This window comes from Corythoichthys intestinalis, chromosome 14, assembly GCF_030265065.1.
Source record: "Corythoichthys intestinalis isolate RoL2023-P3 chromosome 14, ASM3026506v1, whole genome shotgun sequence".
In the NCBI taxonomy this organism is placed as follows: Eukaryota; Metazoa; Chordata; class Actinopteri; order Syngnathiformes; family Syngnathidae; genus Corythoichthys; species Corythoichthys intestinalis.
In genome coordinates, this window is record NC_080408.1 from 41,782,105 (window position 1) to 41,798,739 (window position 16,635).

General features: G+C 38.1%; 2 protein-coding genes across 5 annotated transcripts in view; both read right to left on the minus strand.

Moving 5' to 3' along the window:
* Positions 1–1,803: 1,803 nt before the first annotated feature.
* LOC130930091 (cytochrome b-c1 complex subunit 10) lies at positions 1,804–6,847 on the minus strand. Its single transcript, XM_057857812.1, has 3 exons — positions 6,787–6,847; positions 5,245–5,375; positions 1,804–2,094 (listed from the first exon to the last, which is right to left on the minus strand). Exons 1-2 carry the CDS (start codon positions 6,834–6,836, stop codon positions 5,255–5,257), a joined length of 171 nt encoding a protein of 56 aa, XP_057713795.1. The 5' UTR covers positions 6,837–6,847; the 3' UTR covers positions 1,804–2,094; positions 5,245–5,254.
* Positions 6,848–7,066: 219 nt separating this feature from the next.
* The window catches only part of LOC130930090 (transcription factor E2-alpha-like), a 40,104-nt gene continuing 30,535 nt past the window's right edge, over positions 7,067–16,635 (minus strand). Inside the window, exons 16-20 of one of the 4 annotated variants that reach the window (XM_057857811.1) lie at positions 16,505–16,610; positions 16,291–16,414; positions 11,484–11,719; positions 11,056–11,173; positions 7,067–8,992 (exon numbers count right to left, since the gene is read on the minus strand). In XM_057857811.1, the coding sequence (XP_057713794.1) occupies positions 11,091–11,173; positions 11,484–11,719; positions 16,291–16,414; positions 16,505–16,610 (549 nt within the window). In that variant the 3' untranslated portion in view covers positions 7,067–8,992; positions 11,056–11,090. Of the gene's footprint in view, positions 8,993–11,055; positions 11,194–11,483; positions 11,720–15,627; positions 15,867–16,290; positions 16,415–16,504; positions 16,611–16,635 lie in introns of all 4 variants that reach the window. The other 3 variants (XM_057857809.1, XM_057857810.1, XM_057857808.1) reach the window with 3 other exon arrangements.

Below are 16,635 nucleotides of genomic sequence, written 5' to 3' on the forward strand. Positions count from 1 at the left end.
AGCAGGGGGGGCACAACATGTTGATGACCCTGAAACACAGTGTCAGCAATAAAATTTACAAGAATATTAATAATAAGTTGACAGTGAGTGTTTTTTGTTTCCCATCATTCTTGAGGGGAATTCAAAATTAGACTGCTTTGGCAATAATTTTCGCCCTGATCATCATCCATTGAATATGGTACGCCCACCATTGTCGTGCCAATGTAGTTACCTCAGTCAAAAATTGTATCCCCTGGGCGGAGCCACATGGAGGTATATTTGTGTCTTTATTATTCCAATAAAAAAAGTTGCTTCAATAAAAAGAAAAAAAATGCTTCTATCAAAATATATTTTCAACCCCCCAAAAAAAGAAAAAAAAAGTGAATGCAAAAATAAATTAGTAACTCAAAAAAATGCATGCGAACGCTTATTTATTTATTTTTGGTTTTTTTTTTTTTTAAGGTTTTTTTTTTTAATTGAAGCAACTTTTTTGATTGAAGTAATGTTGATTTGTATGGGCCACATTTTGACTAGGACATTTTTGTCATTATTCAATCAAAAAATAACTTGCTGAAAATAAATATAAAATATATATTTTCAAGAAGAAAAATCACTTCAAAGAAAGAAAAATGTCAATGATGGTAAAAGTTTTTGAATGCAAAAAAATATTTGAGATTGAAAAATTTGCGTTTGAACACTAAATTTTTCATCGAAAAAGTTTTGATTGAAGCAATCCTTTTTGTGTTAGGGCCATATTATGGGGTAGGACATTTGTGTCTAAACCATTTAATCACCCCCCCCCCCCCAAAAAAAAAAAAAGTTGCTTCAATCAAAAAAAAAAAAAAAAAAAAAAAAAAAAAATTCAAAGAAAAAAAATCATTTGAAATATATATTTTTTTGTTGAAATTTATATGCAACCCATGACCATGTTGCTAGTCACATTATCTGTTCGAAAAATAATTCTGACCCATTATAAAAATATATATTTTTTGTTCATTTCATTCATTTTTGTTGCAGTTTTATTGCTTTAAAACTTATATATATATATATAGAAAAGTCACTTACATGCAATGACACTTTTCGGCTACCAGTCCCCCTTCCCCCCATACAATCCGCGTATGCACCAAACATTCCTAACTGTTTGTGCATGAATATTAAATACACTTAGATTTAAATTAAAAAAGTGCTTGGGCATGAATATTAAAACACCTAGATTAAAAAAAAAATACAAAAAAAACATGCTATATGTAGTTTGAACATTTCAGTGATTATCTAGTGAAACGCATATTACAGAAAGGCATATTTGTTCACCATTTTCTCCCAAACCAAATGTGTAATGTAAAAGTAAGTTATTATTCTTTTTGTCTTTAAATTGACTTTCTTCACTTACTTAACTTTTGGATTTACATTATGCCATTAATTCCACTCTTTTATCAAAGAAAATGACACTGTGTTCTTGTGAACATTATAACTTGTTTTTCTTTGGGGAAAAATTGCTTTTATCATCCTTTTGTTATTATTAAAAAAAAAAAAAAAAAAAGCATTTCAATTCCTGTGGCAATTCAAGAGATTGGTTGTAAGTTTACTACATGCTCCTTGGAAATAGGTCTTCCCTGGTTTAATAAAAACTTGTCCTCCTTAGTTTAATTTAAAAAAAAAAAAAAAAAAAAAAAAAAAAAACTAAAAAATTGGCAAAACAAGAGAAACTATTATTAATCAATTATAGTAGTAAATCTTGAAAATTGGACTCAAATTCCTAACAATATGGTAATTAATTTCAAATAACCATAGACATCTAACATATATATTTTTATTTTTTTCCTCTTGTAAGACAGTTTGGTTTGAAGGGCAGCTTAAAATTTGTGCACACCGTTGACCAAAATAAATAGCTGACCTCCGAACACATGAAGAAAGAAAAAAAGTTCATAGTCTTCCCACTCATGCTTTCCAAGCTGAGAAGAACTGCTGAACTCCAAGTGAATTACAGCTGCTGGTGGTGCTGGTGGCGGTGAAGACTTTTTGAAGCAGCAGGATGAACAGTACTGGCTGTGATAATGCTTTGCAAATTAGCAGCTGCAGAAGTCCTTGTTCAAAATCTGTGTAGAATCCATCAAACTGTCAAGGACAATAAAAGGATAATGTAATTAAAGAGTAACTCATGGCTTTTTAATAACCATTTCAAAAGCTTGTTTTATAAACTTGTGTGCTCCAGGCTTTGAAAGATTGCTATTTGGTGATAAACACAGACATTGGCTTTTAGGCACTTGAAGGGTTTGTGAGGATAGGGGTCTCCATCCACACCCATGTACATAAAAAGGAAATTTCCGAACAACTTAATAATATCCAGGATTCCTAAAGGTTTCTTCAAATTAAATTCAAGACTTTTTAAAGGGAACCTTGGATAAAAAGACATGTAGTTCTCAAAAGATAAATGTTAGTACGAGTTACAATAATTAGATATTAAAACCCCTCTTATTGTTTTCGTTTGAATAAAATTTGTAAAATTTTAAGCCAAAAAAATTAACCAGTAGGTCGCCATTATTGTTGTTGATGTCGCAACGCGGTGACGTCACATGGGCTCGCTGCCGGACTTCCACAGTGTCACTCGTGAACTACATAAACATGTTGTTGGTTCTGCCCTTCCAAATTATAACCCGGGCGTAATATTAATTGACAAGGATAGCCCTGTCGATATTTCACAAAACGAGCAGCAAAAGCAAAATGTAGCCGACATCAAAAATGGGGTGAGAGAAGTAGCTTACATGTGTCAAATTGGCTATTGACAGCTAGCACTCTCCTGCTCTAGTGACGGAGAAGAAGAGTGTTTGATGTCAGAAAATGTTTCCAGATCTTCACGGTAAACTATTGTGTGATCCAACTTATTCCAATATTATTATGAAGATTGTTAGTATCCACACAGTGGTTTGATTATTTTTTTTTGCATCACCTCAGTTTATTTTTGTACGTAAAGGCGCTGTCCACGTCGTCGATGATCATCCTGTTCTGTTTATAAGATGTTGCTCCTGAGAGTTCGGAAGCTTGTGTCCCGATTAATAAGAGACTTTGCCCGTTTTGTTTTCATATTCCTGCTGCCCTGGTTATTTGAATCCTCTACCATGTGCAGTTATTTAAGTTCACAATTTTTTTTCACCTCACTTTTACGGCTTCTCACCGCGGTTTTCCCTCTTTTTTTTCTATTGTCTACCGTTTCGCGATCGCGTGTTTTTTGTGTGTGCTCAATAAACCCTTGTATGCAACCCCTCTGCATTTGTTGTCTAATCTGTGGTCAAGCCTCGCTTCCGCATTCGGGAACCATTTGTTGCTTTTCATCTGAGGACTTGAGTTACTTTTGCAGCTAATTGATTGATAAACAATACACAAACTATCGATGAAGAAATAATAATATAGTCATTGTGGTGTTTCCTGATTGTTGCCAAAAGTGTGTGGTCTTGAACGCTCCCTTATTGCAGCGCCAGTGCGGAGAGAAAAGAGATCACGTTTGCTCACAATGTGTCTCACGTGCTTTAAGTACACGACAGTCCTTTTAGGTCTCAATGTGCAAAATAACGCATCATTATAACCTGTTGGGGCAATCTGTTGGGCAGGAAATGTTGTGAATAGCCAGCAATCAAAGTAAGTTTAAAACATGTATTCATTCGTTTTTAAGCAAGCTTCCGGACTCTCGGGAGCAACATTTTATAAACAGAAACGGGCAGGCTTATCATCGACGACGTGGACAGCGCATTTATGTGACAAAAATAAGGTAAGGTGATGCAAAAAAAATCAAACAGCTGTGTACTACTGATGCCATCCACACGACAGCTCTGGATGCTAACTACCTCCATAATAATGTAACGAATCAGGTTATACTATAGTGGGGGTATTTGCTTGCGGTCCTTAATGCACCACGTGACTTACGGAGGTGCGGCAGACAGCAGCCGTTTGTTGTACAAGTTCTCAAAATAAAGAATTGCAACTTTACTAATCGGGTGACACTTTTTAGACGTTACAATAATATTGGAATAAGTTGGATCACACAATAGTTTACCGTGAAGATCTGCAAACATTTTTTCACATCACTCTCCGGCTTTGTCACTAGAGCAGGAGTGCTAGCTGTCACTAGCGAACTTGACACATGTACGCAACTGCTCTCATCCTATTTTTGATGTTCATTTTGCTTTTGCTGCTCGTTTTGTGAAATATCAACAGGGCTATCCTTCTTATTAATATGACGTTCGGGTTCAAATTGGAAGGGCAGAACGGACGACATGTTGACATAGTTCACAAGTGACACTGTGGAAGTCCGGCAGCGAGTCCATGTGACGTCACCGCGCTGCGACGTCAACAATAATGCCGACCTACTAATTAAAATAATTTTACAAATTTTATTAAAACGAAAACATTAAGAGGGGTTTTAATATCAAATTAGTATAACTCGTACTAGCATTTATGTTCTAAGAACTACATGTCTTTCTGTCCTTGGATCCCTGTAAGAACTAATTAATACAATTTAAAAATAAAATTAAACAAAGAAAAACAACATCCGTGAATTTGTGTTAATTTTTCGCTTCGCTTACATTAGCAGCTTGCAGGCTGGCTTTAGCTTCTGTCTCTTCAGGGTCGTGAGTAGCAATGGAGGGAGTTTGTTTCCTTCCTCTAATGGAGGTTATGTGCTTGGATGATTTAGCAGGGGACTTTAGCGCCTTCATGCCCATTGCACCCAATTGAATTTTTTTTTTTTTCATACGATGCAAAAAGCCTCAAACACACTGCTATCCACTGGTTTTAGCCAAAGGCAAAAGGATTGTTTTCTCAACCGCGCTTCGTAGAATTTACATTTCCCCATCTCTCTAATATGAAATTTATGGGTAGGTGTAAAAAAAAAAAAAAAAAATCTGTGTAGCGTTGACATTTTGTCGGGACTCCCGTCGAGACACGGGTTTCACGTGGGAATCCCGCAAGATGGGATTTTGACCGGAGTCTGTGTTGCGTTCTAAATAATTGGCTCCTCCACCCCGTTAATTATTTAAGCTACGTTATCTAATCAAAATGACAAATGACACTTTCGAGGAGGAATGAGACAAGGAGTTATTACATACATTATAAATTTTAAGACCAGGATATGAAAATTCAATACTTTTCCAAGACTTTTTACGGTATTATTTCCAAATTCATAAATTCAATGATTTTAAGACTTTTTAAGGCCCCACAGGAACCCTCAATATCACACATCACTAGCAAATTTGCAGGTGTTGCAGTGCTCACCTGACTGCCCCTAGTTGTCCTTCTTGAACTTGCCGTTGATGTAGGGAACATAGTCCAAAACGACTCGCCAGTCTGTGAAATGGACCACAGCTACGCCACCGACTGTACCCCAGATAGCAAGTGTTGGGATCCTGGAAAGGTAACAATGTAGCAGGTAACAAAACTGTGATGAAATACAAACTACAACACCATTACGTGCTTAAATTGGAATTGTGAAAAAAATAATACAAATAAATAATATTTATATACTAATATAATTGTAATAAATTAAGTTCATAAACTATGGCCCCAAGTAACACTCTAAAGTTGTTTTTTTTTTTAATTTACATTTTATAGTGTTTAACTGATGATGGATATCCAACTCATTTTTTAGTAGGAAGACTGGCTGTGATAGCTCATTTTTCACTGCCATTGACAGCGCTTGACGTCCCGTCCATTTTGCCTAGGAGGATCATCCGCTGCCAGCTTCTCCCAGTCATAATGCATTAGACGTATAGCGGTGTCAATGGCTGCCATGAGTTAAATCAGGGGACTCCAACCTAGTCCACAAAGGGCTGCATTGGGTGCACTGCAGGATATCATTCCAACCAAACAAATTGACACATTTTCACTAATCTGGTGTCTTACAAGTGTCATCAATTGATTGCAGTCAGATGTTGCTTGTTTTAGCAGAAACCTTAAACTGTTTGTGCTGGATCAGTAGGAACAAAACCCAGGACCCACAGCGGCTCTTGAGGACCAGTCTGGAGACCCCTGAGTTAAATCATGTCCAACTGAGATATTAGCATTAAATGACATACCATTTATTCAAGCAATAAAATGAGTCCCAGTATAATTTCAGTATAGTCTTATTCGATCTAAAACGTAAATACTGTCTCTCAGACCCAGATTTTCTGGACAAGCAGACATCCACGACCTCGTAGATGACACATCTACCTCGATGCGAAAAGTCAAGAGTTGGCAGCGTTAGTAACCGACGGCCATATTGAAGCAGTGAAGGTTTTTAGAAAGCTCTACTGCAGACGGTGATTATCGTAAGCTAAATACTCTTAACTTCGATAAATCTTGACGGATTTTCAAAAGGTTTATTTTCTTACACTGCGTATTTACCTGGTAACGATTCAGGCTGTTGTTGAGCATATAAATAAATATATATACTATATATATCTCGTCCAAGTATGCAATTAATTTAAGTCATCTCAGTGTTTATGAAAAGCAAAGCAGTTCAAAATTGAGCAATTTATAGTTATTTCTACGTACTTTTTTTCATTCATTTTCCATGCCGCTTATTCCTCACGAGGCATACAGTTAATAATGTTTATCGAATGGCACTGACACAAAATGGCTGACAAGCGCTAACGGCTGTCCAGTTTGGCTCACAGAGCGCAACATGCATCTAGCTTTTACATGTGATTCTATGCATGACCTCATCAACGCTTCAGCTAACTGCTCGCTGTCTCAAGGAGTTTCCGTCCGCAAAACGCCAACGTTACTAAACCCTATTTTATTCAAAAAAGTAAAACTCGAAGAACAAAATCTTACCATGACTTGGCAATAGACACATATTTTTGTCCGACGACTTTACTCAACATCCTCGGTTGATTTCCTGTGTCCTCTTCACTCACAACGAAGCGCTAGCAGGGAGGAACTTCCTGTATGGTTTACGTGTGCGCATGCGCTCCACTGACAATTGAAAAAGTCACTGCTGTCACCTAGTGGGCACATAGCACCATTACGAGCCATTTCATCAAACAGCAATAGCACTCAATATTTACTAAGAAAGCAATGAATGACAATGAGCTTTGATATTAAAAATGGCACATTTATTTCTACATTACTGTTATATACACAACAGTTCTCAATATCTACTTTATATATAAAAATAGGAAACTGGAGGCACTTTGAGGACAAAGCCTACATAGATCTTGCCCTCAAATATTTATGAAGACAGAAAGAGCTGTAGCAAATCATTTGTTGTGGATGACAAAGTCTCCTAATAAACAATATTGTGTTTTCATACTTGCACACTGTAGAAAAATCCTTTACATAACACGTCTTTTTTTTTTTTTTTTGCATTATCAGACAAATTCTCCTTAGATGAAAATAAATTTATGGGCTATTACATAGGGCATATTTTGCAAATGACACGTAAAAGTAAACCAAATATTGTTTTTCAGCCGATATATCGTTCAGCTGTACATACATATATCAATGTACACGACAGTCCGGGAAAATCAGAAAAACGCATATTCAATATAAATCCTTAAAAAAAGGTTAAGTAGGATTCAGTGTCAATGTTGTCGCATCTATAAATTCTTGATGTTCTTTGACTCAGTCTCATAAGCATGTATTAAACGCAAAATTTCATAGTCATATGCATTTAACAGAAATATTCAGGCACTAGTGAGTCACCGTCATCAAAACAGCCCAAGTCAGGAAAATGACAGGCCACCCTTTATGCATTCATTCAGATGAATTATTATAATGAAACTGATTAATGTCAAAAAAGTTGAACTCACATGAGTCGGAACATGTTTCACTTTCAATTGAATTGCTGCAAACAAAGGATTCCATATATGAATGTCGGGTTTGCACAGAACCAAATAAAAAAAATATATATAATCATCACAACATGTGACAATACAGCCAGAATTTGTCATTTCTAACATTTCCAAGCACCTGGCACAACACAAAACAACTCATTTTGTTCCCGTAATCTAAAAAAAAAAACCTCTTTAATTAAAAAAATGTAAACGAAAAATGAAAGAGCATTCCAAATTAAAAAGAAACAAAAACTCTGAACAGCTATCTTTACAAACATTAACCAATTCTACAAAAGGAAGATCATCACAAAGAGGCTTAGTAATTGTTCAAAACAGAGGAACAAAAACAACTGCTCACCATGGACCTAGCATGTCAATCAATGGCAATTGAGTAAATGAAAATAGTCAAGAAGGTCACGGTACAACTCATCATCCTCTTTCAATGCTCCATTTTTTCCCTTTACAAAACCCTGGCAGTTGTTGACTACCTCAAAATGTTGAAATTATCTGTGTCCTGATCGGTCCAATCGCAGAGGACAGCTTGAGGCTTCTAAAACCTCATAATGGTCCCTAGGTAACCATTTGTCATGTTCTACATGCTCTACATGAACAATATTTTTGTTTGAAAATGACTATTCTGGTGTGATGGATATTTAAGAAATGAAAAGTCCGGTTGCAGATTGACTCTGCTAAAAATGTCCTCTTGTGAGTGAACCAGGATGGCTGCAGTGCAACAAAATCTAGATGCTCTTTTTCTACGGAAGCCCTGCATATGGAGACAGGCTTATCTCTGGAGACGGTGGTTGGGATCCCTCTGGCAGTCTTTCAATTCCACTTGCATGGCAGTGACACATTGATAAGTTGCATCTTAGACGTCCTTAGTCGGTGGGAATGCCACATATAATAATACAAATCCTGGCTTTGCTCTCAAGAGATTTTCTTTTTTTGATCCAAAAAAGTTTGCTCCCAACATAAAACGTTTTTTTTTAATGTCTAACAAAAATATGATCATAACAATAACCCCACCTCAGTGTCCTGGAGTCAAAATCATGTGGGTATGAAGACATGTTTCTCTCTTCTCTCGTTTTATACAAATGTGCTTGTTTTGTTTGTAAGTCGCTGTGGCCGCTTTTTTGACAGTGATGAGGCGTTTGCCTTACAAAAACCACATGGAGGTGCATTAAGGCCACGTGGTCAAACAGGAGCTGAAAGAGAGAGATATATATATATTTTTAAAAATCTTAACGTTGGCATATTTTGACATTGAAAATTATCAAATAAAAATACAGTGGTTGTTTGATTTATGTTTATATTTAGATGCTATTGGTCAGTCCCCAATTGGGTATAGTATGTTAACCCTTTCAGGGACATCTCATTAGATTAGCTCATTCCCTGAGAGCCCAGGTAACAAAGTACAGTGCCTTGCAAAAGTATTCGGCCCCCTTGAATCTTGCAACCTTTCGCCACATTTCAGGCTTCAAACATAAAGATATGAAATTTAATTGTTTTGTCAAGAATCAACAACAAGTGGGACACAATCGTGAAGTGGAACAACATTTATTGGATAATTTAAACTTTTTTAACAAATAAAAAAATGAAAAGTGGGGCGTGCAATATTATTCGGCCCCTTTACTTTCAGTGCAGCAAACTCACTCCAGAAGTTCAGTGAGGATCTCTGAATGATCCAATGTTGTCCTAAATGACCGATGATGATAAATAGAATCCACCTGTGTGTAATCAAGTCTCCGTATAAATGCACCTGCTCTGTGATAGTCTCAGGGTTCTGTTTAAAGTGCAGAGAGCATTATGAAAACCAAGGAACACACCAGGCAGGTCCGAGATACTGTTGTGGAGAAGTTTAAAGCCAGATTTGGATACAAAAAGATTTCCCAAGCTTTAAACATCTCAAGGAGCACTGTGCAAGCCATCATATTGAAATGGAAGGAGCATCAGTCCACTGCAAATCTACCAAGACCCGGCCGTCCTTCCAAACTTTCTTCTCAAACAAGGAGAAAACTGATCAGAGATGCAGCCAAGAGGCCCATGATCACTCTGGATGAACTGCAGAGATCTACAGCTGAGGTGGGAGAGTCTGTCCATAGGACAACAATCAGTCGTACACTGCACAAATCTGGCCTTTATGGAAGAGTGGCAAGAAGAAAGCCATTTCTCAAAGATATCCATAAAAAGTCTCGTTTAAAGTTTGCCACAAGCCACCTGGGAGACACACCAAACACGTGGAAGAAGGTGCTCTGGTCAGATGAAACCAAAATTGAACTTTTTGGCCACAATGCAAAACGATATGTTTGTCGTAAAAGCAACACAGCTCATCACCCTGAACACACCATCTCCACTGTCAAACATGGTGGTGGCAGCATCATGGTTTGGGCCTGCTTTTCTTCAGCAGGGACAGGGAAGATGGTTCAAATTGACGGGAAGATGGATGCAGCCAAATACAGGAACATTCTGGAAGAAAACCTGTTGGTATCTGCACAAGACCTGAGACTGGGACGGAGATTTATCTTCCAACAGGACAATGATCCAAAACATAAAGCCAAATCTACAATGGAATGGTTAAAAAATAAACGTATCCAGGTGTTAGAATGGCCAAGTCAAAGTCCAGACCTGAATCCAATCGAGAATCTGTGGAAAGAGCTGAAGACTGCTGTTCACAAACACTCTCCATCCAACCTCACTGAGCTCGAGCTGTTTTGCAAGGAAGAATGGGCAAGAATGTCAGTCTCTCGATGTGCAAAACTGATAGAAACATACCCCAAGCGACTTGCAGCTGTAATTGGAGCAAAAGGTGGCGCTACAAAGTATTAACGCAAGGGGGCCGAATAATATTGCACGCCCCACTTTTCAGTTTTTTATTTGTTAAAAAAGTTTAAATTATCCAATAAATTTTGTTCCACTTCACGATTGTGTCCCACTTGTTGTTGATTCTTGACAAAAAATTAAAATTTTATATCTTTATGTTTGAAGCCTGAAATGTGGCGAAAGGTTGCAAGGTTGAAGGGGGCTGAATACTTTTGCAAGGCACTGTATGTGTGGTGGTAGTTAGTGAAGAGAGAAATTGATATTGAAAATTTGAAAAACACCTATTGACGAAAATAGACATCCATTCCATTTCAACTGGGAGGGGTTAGAAGTGACCATTCGCAGCCAGCCTCTCCCAGTCAAAATGGACTTGGATGTCAATAGCAGCCAATGAGTTAAATGTCAAAGAACCACTGTAACCAGCGATTGTGTATCCTTGAGAACCAACCTTGGAATTACATATGGCTTATAGGGTTGTGTCCATCACCTCCGAGACCTCCGCCCATCTGCATCTGGGGGTCCACGCCTGACACTTTCTCCTCCTCTCTTCTCTTGAGGCAGGCGGCCTTTGGGTTGAGATTACGCTCTTTACAAAAGGCACACAAACATCAATTAGGGCAACCTAAATAAAGTGACTCTTCACTTTACACAAGCAGAGAAGAAAGCAAGGCAGGGAAACGAAGTAGGATGAGAAGAAAGCAGGTATCTATCCTTCCTCATATATTCTCCCTTTCTCCTCCTTTCTGGTCCAGTTAATAAGAGACGAGAAAAGAGAAAGTGGGTGTAACACAGAGACCGAACATGACCTTTAAGAGGAAATGCTCCCAGGCTCGCTTTAGAAAACGTTCGTCTGTCTGATCGGACTGCCCGACCTACCTCGCACCTGCTTCTCCAGGCCTAGTATGACCTGGACGGCCTGCTGCAAGATGACCAGCTTGGTCTGGGCCTTGTCGCTCTGCAGGTGAACCTGACACATCCTGCCCAGCTCTCTGAAGGCTTCGTTTATGTCTCGTACCCGCACCCGCTCCCTAGCGTTGTTAGCCAGGCGCCGCTCCCGCTCCCGCTGCTCCTTCTCTTCGGCCGTGAGGTTCTCATCGCTCACTGTGACAACGCTGCAGCCGGGAGGAGAGCGGTCGGTGGGGATGGTTAACAAACCCAAATCACAAAAATGGTCCAAATCCACTTTTGATACTCTTAACTTATTGGCTGCCACCCTCTTCCACTTAAAATCAATTGGATGTCTAGCGACGTCAATGGCAGCCAATTAGTTAAAAAGGCACACTCACCCTGCCCTGTCATACCCTAGTCTTTCCTGTCCATCCCTATTACCATCAGCGGCACTGAGTTAATAGTCAACGTTCTCCCTAACTTTGCATTTTTGAAAAACTTTAAAAAAAAAAAAAAAAAAAAACACCCCCAATTGTTTCCCTTTTTTTTTTTAATTTACTCTTTAATAATACAAATATTTTACATAAAAATAAAAAAATAAAAAAATAAAAAAGAGGGGAAAAATCAATATTGCTTTTATTTTTTTTTTTTTACACATTTTTATCGGCATTTATTTGCATAATACCATAACAGAAAAACACTAATAATTCTAATTTTTAGCATTTTTATTTTTATATCTAAAAGGAAAAAATGTTTTCTATTTCTGCAGTTCTTAATTAACTCAAATCACATTTATCATTGGTAATAGCTGTGTTTCCATTATTTTTTTTTGCAAAATAAAAGTGATGTTTCAAAAATCGCGACAAAGTTCAACGTGTTTCCATTGAAGGCATTTTTCAAAAAAAGCCTTAAAACTCATAAAGTCTCATGCCGCGAGATTTTACTGAAGGAAGATGGACACCCAAAACCTGTTGCGAATAGAGAAGTGATCATATGACTGGGTACATCACGCCCAGTTGGCTGTAAATTCAAAAAGTATTTCCCTTGCGTTCCAATTCGATCCAATCACGTGTTTGAAAATTGAGCCGCTTGCGCCATTTTTCAGAGGATCGGAATTGGGTGAAAACGATCAGGTTTTCAAAAAAAAAAAAAAAATGTTTATATTCCTATGCTTCATGCGCGTACAAACTCTCACTCGCTCTCCTGCTGCTTTTCTTGGTCAGCAGTGCTCTGGAGTTTGCTTGTTAACGATGAGTAACAGAGGTGTTAATTTGATCTTGCCAGAGTAGCTTGGTAGCGCTACCTTCAAAGCCACAGATTTGCCAATGATCGTTTAGCTTGTTAAACACTTGCGGTAGTGTGCTGTAAGTGATGAGAGGCTGTTCACACCAATGTGAGTGGATTTGAGTAGACTCACTCGTAGACTTCATAACTCTAGGTTATGAAGTCATAACTCTAGGTTATGAAGTCTATGATTCACTCGATGAAGCATTTAATAAAGACAAGCATTTTTCTATGTTATTCTTGTTTAAAAATAATTCGGTGGGACAGTAACATGTTTCAAACTTTGTGGGAACAACACTTTTTTTACGGTATCGGATCGGGACTCGGTATCAGCATATTCTCAAAATCAGGTGACTCAGACGCAAAAGCATGCGATCGGGACGTCCCTAATTGAAGGTCTAAAAAAAACTCCACACGAAGACGTAAGAACTTTTTTGCGATATTTTAGTGACTTGTTTTTTCAAAATTCAGGCATGTTTCGTTGCGAAATTTCGGTTTTGTGAATTGCCAGAGGTAATGGAAACGCAGCTAATGGTTGCCAATGGGGTAAAGATACAGTTACTTATTCTATTTCCATTTTAAATGCTCAAAGCTTCTCCTTGCAGGTGAGATGAAGAAACACCCTAGTGGAGTGGGCCGGGCCAGAGAGCAGCAGGCGGATGTGTCTTTTACTACAAGTATCTTTTTAGATTTTTAGCCATATTGTAACTAATTATCTAATTGTGAAGGGTCACTGAGGTCCAGGATGGAAGTTGAGGGGATCTCACGACTTTCCAGCAGAGCGACAGAAGATATGAGGAGGGTAAGAGAAGTAAAGCTCTCTGCCGACTAGCACATAGAAGAAAAAAAGAGAGTGAAGGCTACGTGATAAATACATTACAAGTCGATGTATTTATCGAAAAGATGCGAAGAGGAGGAGGTCGCTGTTGCCATCTGTAAAAAATAAACTGGAGGAGAAGTGGATGGAGAAAGCGAAATTAAACACAAAACAAAGCAGCGTCATGAGTGTGGTTATGTTGCAGGGCATGCGACACTCCATGGTTAAATCAGGTTAATACAAATGACAACTTGTGCACTTTTTGCATTTATGGGGACCCCAAAAGCAAGTATGCCAGCTCTAAACAGCCAAGGTAACAAATGTGTTAGCTGGGCGAGTTAGATGGGCGAGGCGCAGCGACATGGAAGAACGTTCAACGGAAATCTAAGACATCACACTTTAAAAACACTCACATGGCTTCATTTTCTTATTGCGTGGCCTCACTTTGAATAATGTACTGTAATGTGAAAGACTCGTCACTGTTGTCATTTATGTAATGAATAGACAACATTAATGATTGGAACTAAAAAGCCGCTTTCAGACATGAATACCACAACAATGTGGGCATGACTACAATTTACACGGAATGTGTCTTTTCAGACATAGGGCCATCTGCCAGATCATTCCTGCAGAGTGAGCCAGCACGCTTGTTAGGAGTAGACTTTAAACCAGCCTGAACAATAATACGTTCTCAATAAAAAAGGTGTATTTAAGGAAACACGCTAGCAACACACCATATTGTTTAACCACATGCTACCAAGTGTAACAACAAAGTGTGTTTTTTGCAATGCACACCCATCTGTGGTAGTGTTGTTTATATTACGTTTTTTACTGCCCCCTGTGGTCTGGGAGAACATCGGCTAACTGTGGTTCCAAGCCAACTCTTAAATATAAATGGTCTGTGCGTCTTATTTCCGCGCGCTTAAAGTTAAAAAGACGTTTCAGGCCAACAAAATTTAATTCCAGGTAAAACCTGCCAAAGGCTAAAATATACAACAAACACTGACATGACTAAACAGAATGAGTTGCTGGCCAGATTGCCAGAGCTTTACAGAAAACGTATACAGTATAAGTAATCTGTGTAGTATAAAACCATGAGCTTGAATTAGTCATTAGTCATGTTCAGGCTGTTGCTGCTAAGGTTTCAGTTTAGTTTGAATTGTTTATGTAAAGAAGCGTATTGCTGCCACACACACAAACAAAAAAAAAAGTTCATGATCACGTTTTTACATGACAATTATGTTTTTATTTGATAGTTTTCACATTATAATTATCACATTTTTACATGATAATATAATCATGGACTGATATTGAACTTTTTTTTGAGTGGCAACAACACGCTTCCGTATTTATTTATAAGTTCATTAAGATTTTATAATTGTTACAATTCTGTTATTTTTTTCCCCATTTTTATTTATTTTTTCCACTCAAATTGGTCACTTTTATTTATTCACTTATAAAAGTTTTATTGTTTACATTTTTAAGAAATACAAGCATTAAGTATTTTTTTTCTGCCTTTTTTGTACCAAAAATTAACCAAACTGAACAATTCAAGAAACTGAACCGAACAAAATTTACATTTTAGTGTACTGTTACCTCTCTAATATCTTTAGGTTTACCTGAAGGGAAAAGCCGAAAAGAAATGAAGAAGATTGATTAAATAAATAAATTGAGAATAATTTAAAAGGTATTTATCCGGAAAAAAAATCCTAGATGAAACACTGCTGCTTGTCAAAAGTTGTTCCTTGTTGCGGTGAAGAAGAGTATGAAAATTATGTTGAGTATTCCAGGTGCACTGTAGTCTTGTGATAAGTACGTCATCAACCTGTGCATCTAATGCGGAACATTACCTATTGTATTTAGATGACAACGCCTAGCGCAAATGATCTGGAATTGTGACTAGGTCATCTGAGGGCGTGTCTGAAAGGGGCTTAAGTGTCAACTAGCAGGAGCATGAAGCCATGTGAGAGGTGAACTTCTCAAGAAAACCGTCCCCTCCTCCTCTTCCTCCCTCCCTGGACACCCACTGACCTCGAACTTGCTGCTCCAGGTTGAGTATAACGTTAACGGCTTGTTGGAGCACGTTCAATTTAGTCTGCGGTTTCTCATAGTTCAGATGGAGCTGACACATGCGGCCCAGCTCCTTAAAGGCCTCATTGATGTCCCGCACGCGGAGCCGCTCACGGGCATTGTTTGCCATCCTCCGCACTTTCTCCCGCCCAGCTTTTATCTCCACTGGTAGATCTTCATCGTCATCCTCATCAATCAGACTAGCCAATGGCAGATGAGGAGGGAAGGAAACAACATTGTGAACTCAGTTCACATAAGTATTAACTTTTCCATGCTAAATGTAGCTTTCTGATAGTCCGAAAAAGCATTTCAAGATGTGTTATGTGTGTACTATTCAGTGTTTCTGGTCACATTAAGCACATAATGAATATGAATATAATTTATCTCAGTAATGTAGTGACACACATTAGCTATTGACGACAATAGAGGTCCAGTCCATTTTGACGGGGGGAGGAGCTGGCAGCAAATGATCGCTGCCAACCCTGCCTGTGAAAATTAATTTTATATCTATCACGGTCAGTGGTAGCCAATGAGTTAAGTGTTTAAACTATATTCTGTTTCTGATAATCTGCTCTGAAACCTTTATTGATAAATGACAGCATAAGTCAAACATAAAAAGGGCACCTCGTTTGAAGAGCCTTTAACTCTTTGTTCTCGTCTTCTGACTTATCAGTCACGGAGCAGTTTTCATCCTCCTCCTTGGTCTCTCGTTTGATGTCACTGGAACGATTAAGGCTGCTCACCATATCTACAATTAAAAAACAAACAAACACAAGAACAAAGGGCATAACTCACTGAATCTCTGGGACAATGAAGGACAAAAGTGAGAAGGGCTCACTTGTGAAACCATCAGGCTGAGAGCCTTGTAGGCCAGATGAGGAACTGTGATGGCCATGTCCTCCACCAGAGGGCAGACCAGCCGAGTCTTCATGGTGACTAGAGACCTTCAAGACACAATAATGCATGTTA

What these genes read in the sequence shown, in the direction of transcription:
- LOC130930091 (XM_057857812.1), bottom strand. Translation starts at nt 6,836, where the DNA reads ATGTTGAGTAAAGTCGTCGGACAAAAATATGTGTCTATTGCCAAGTCA. An exon ending in GTGTCTATTGCCAAGTCATG is followed by an intron (nt 5,376 to 6,786) that starts GTAAGATTTTGT and finishes TTACCTTTCCAG; the next exon opens with GATCCCAACACTTGCTATCT.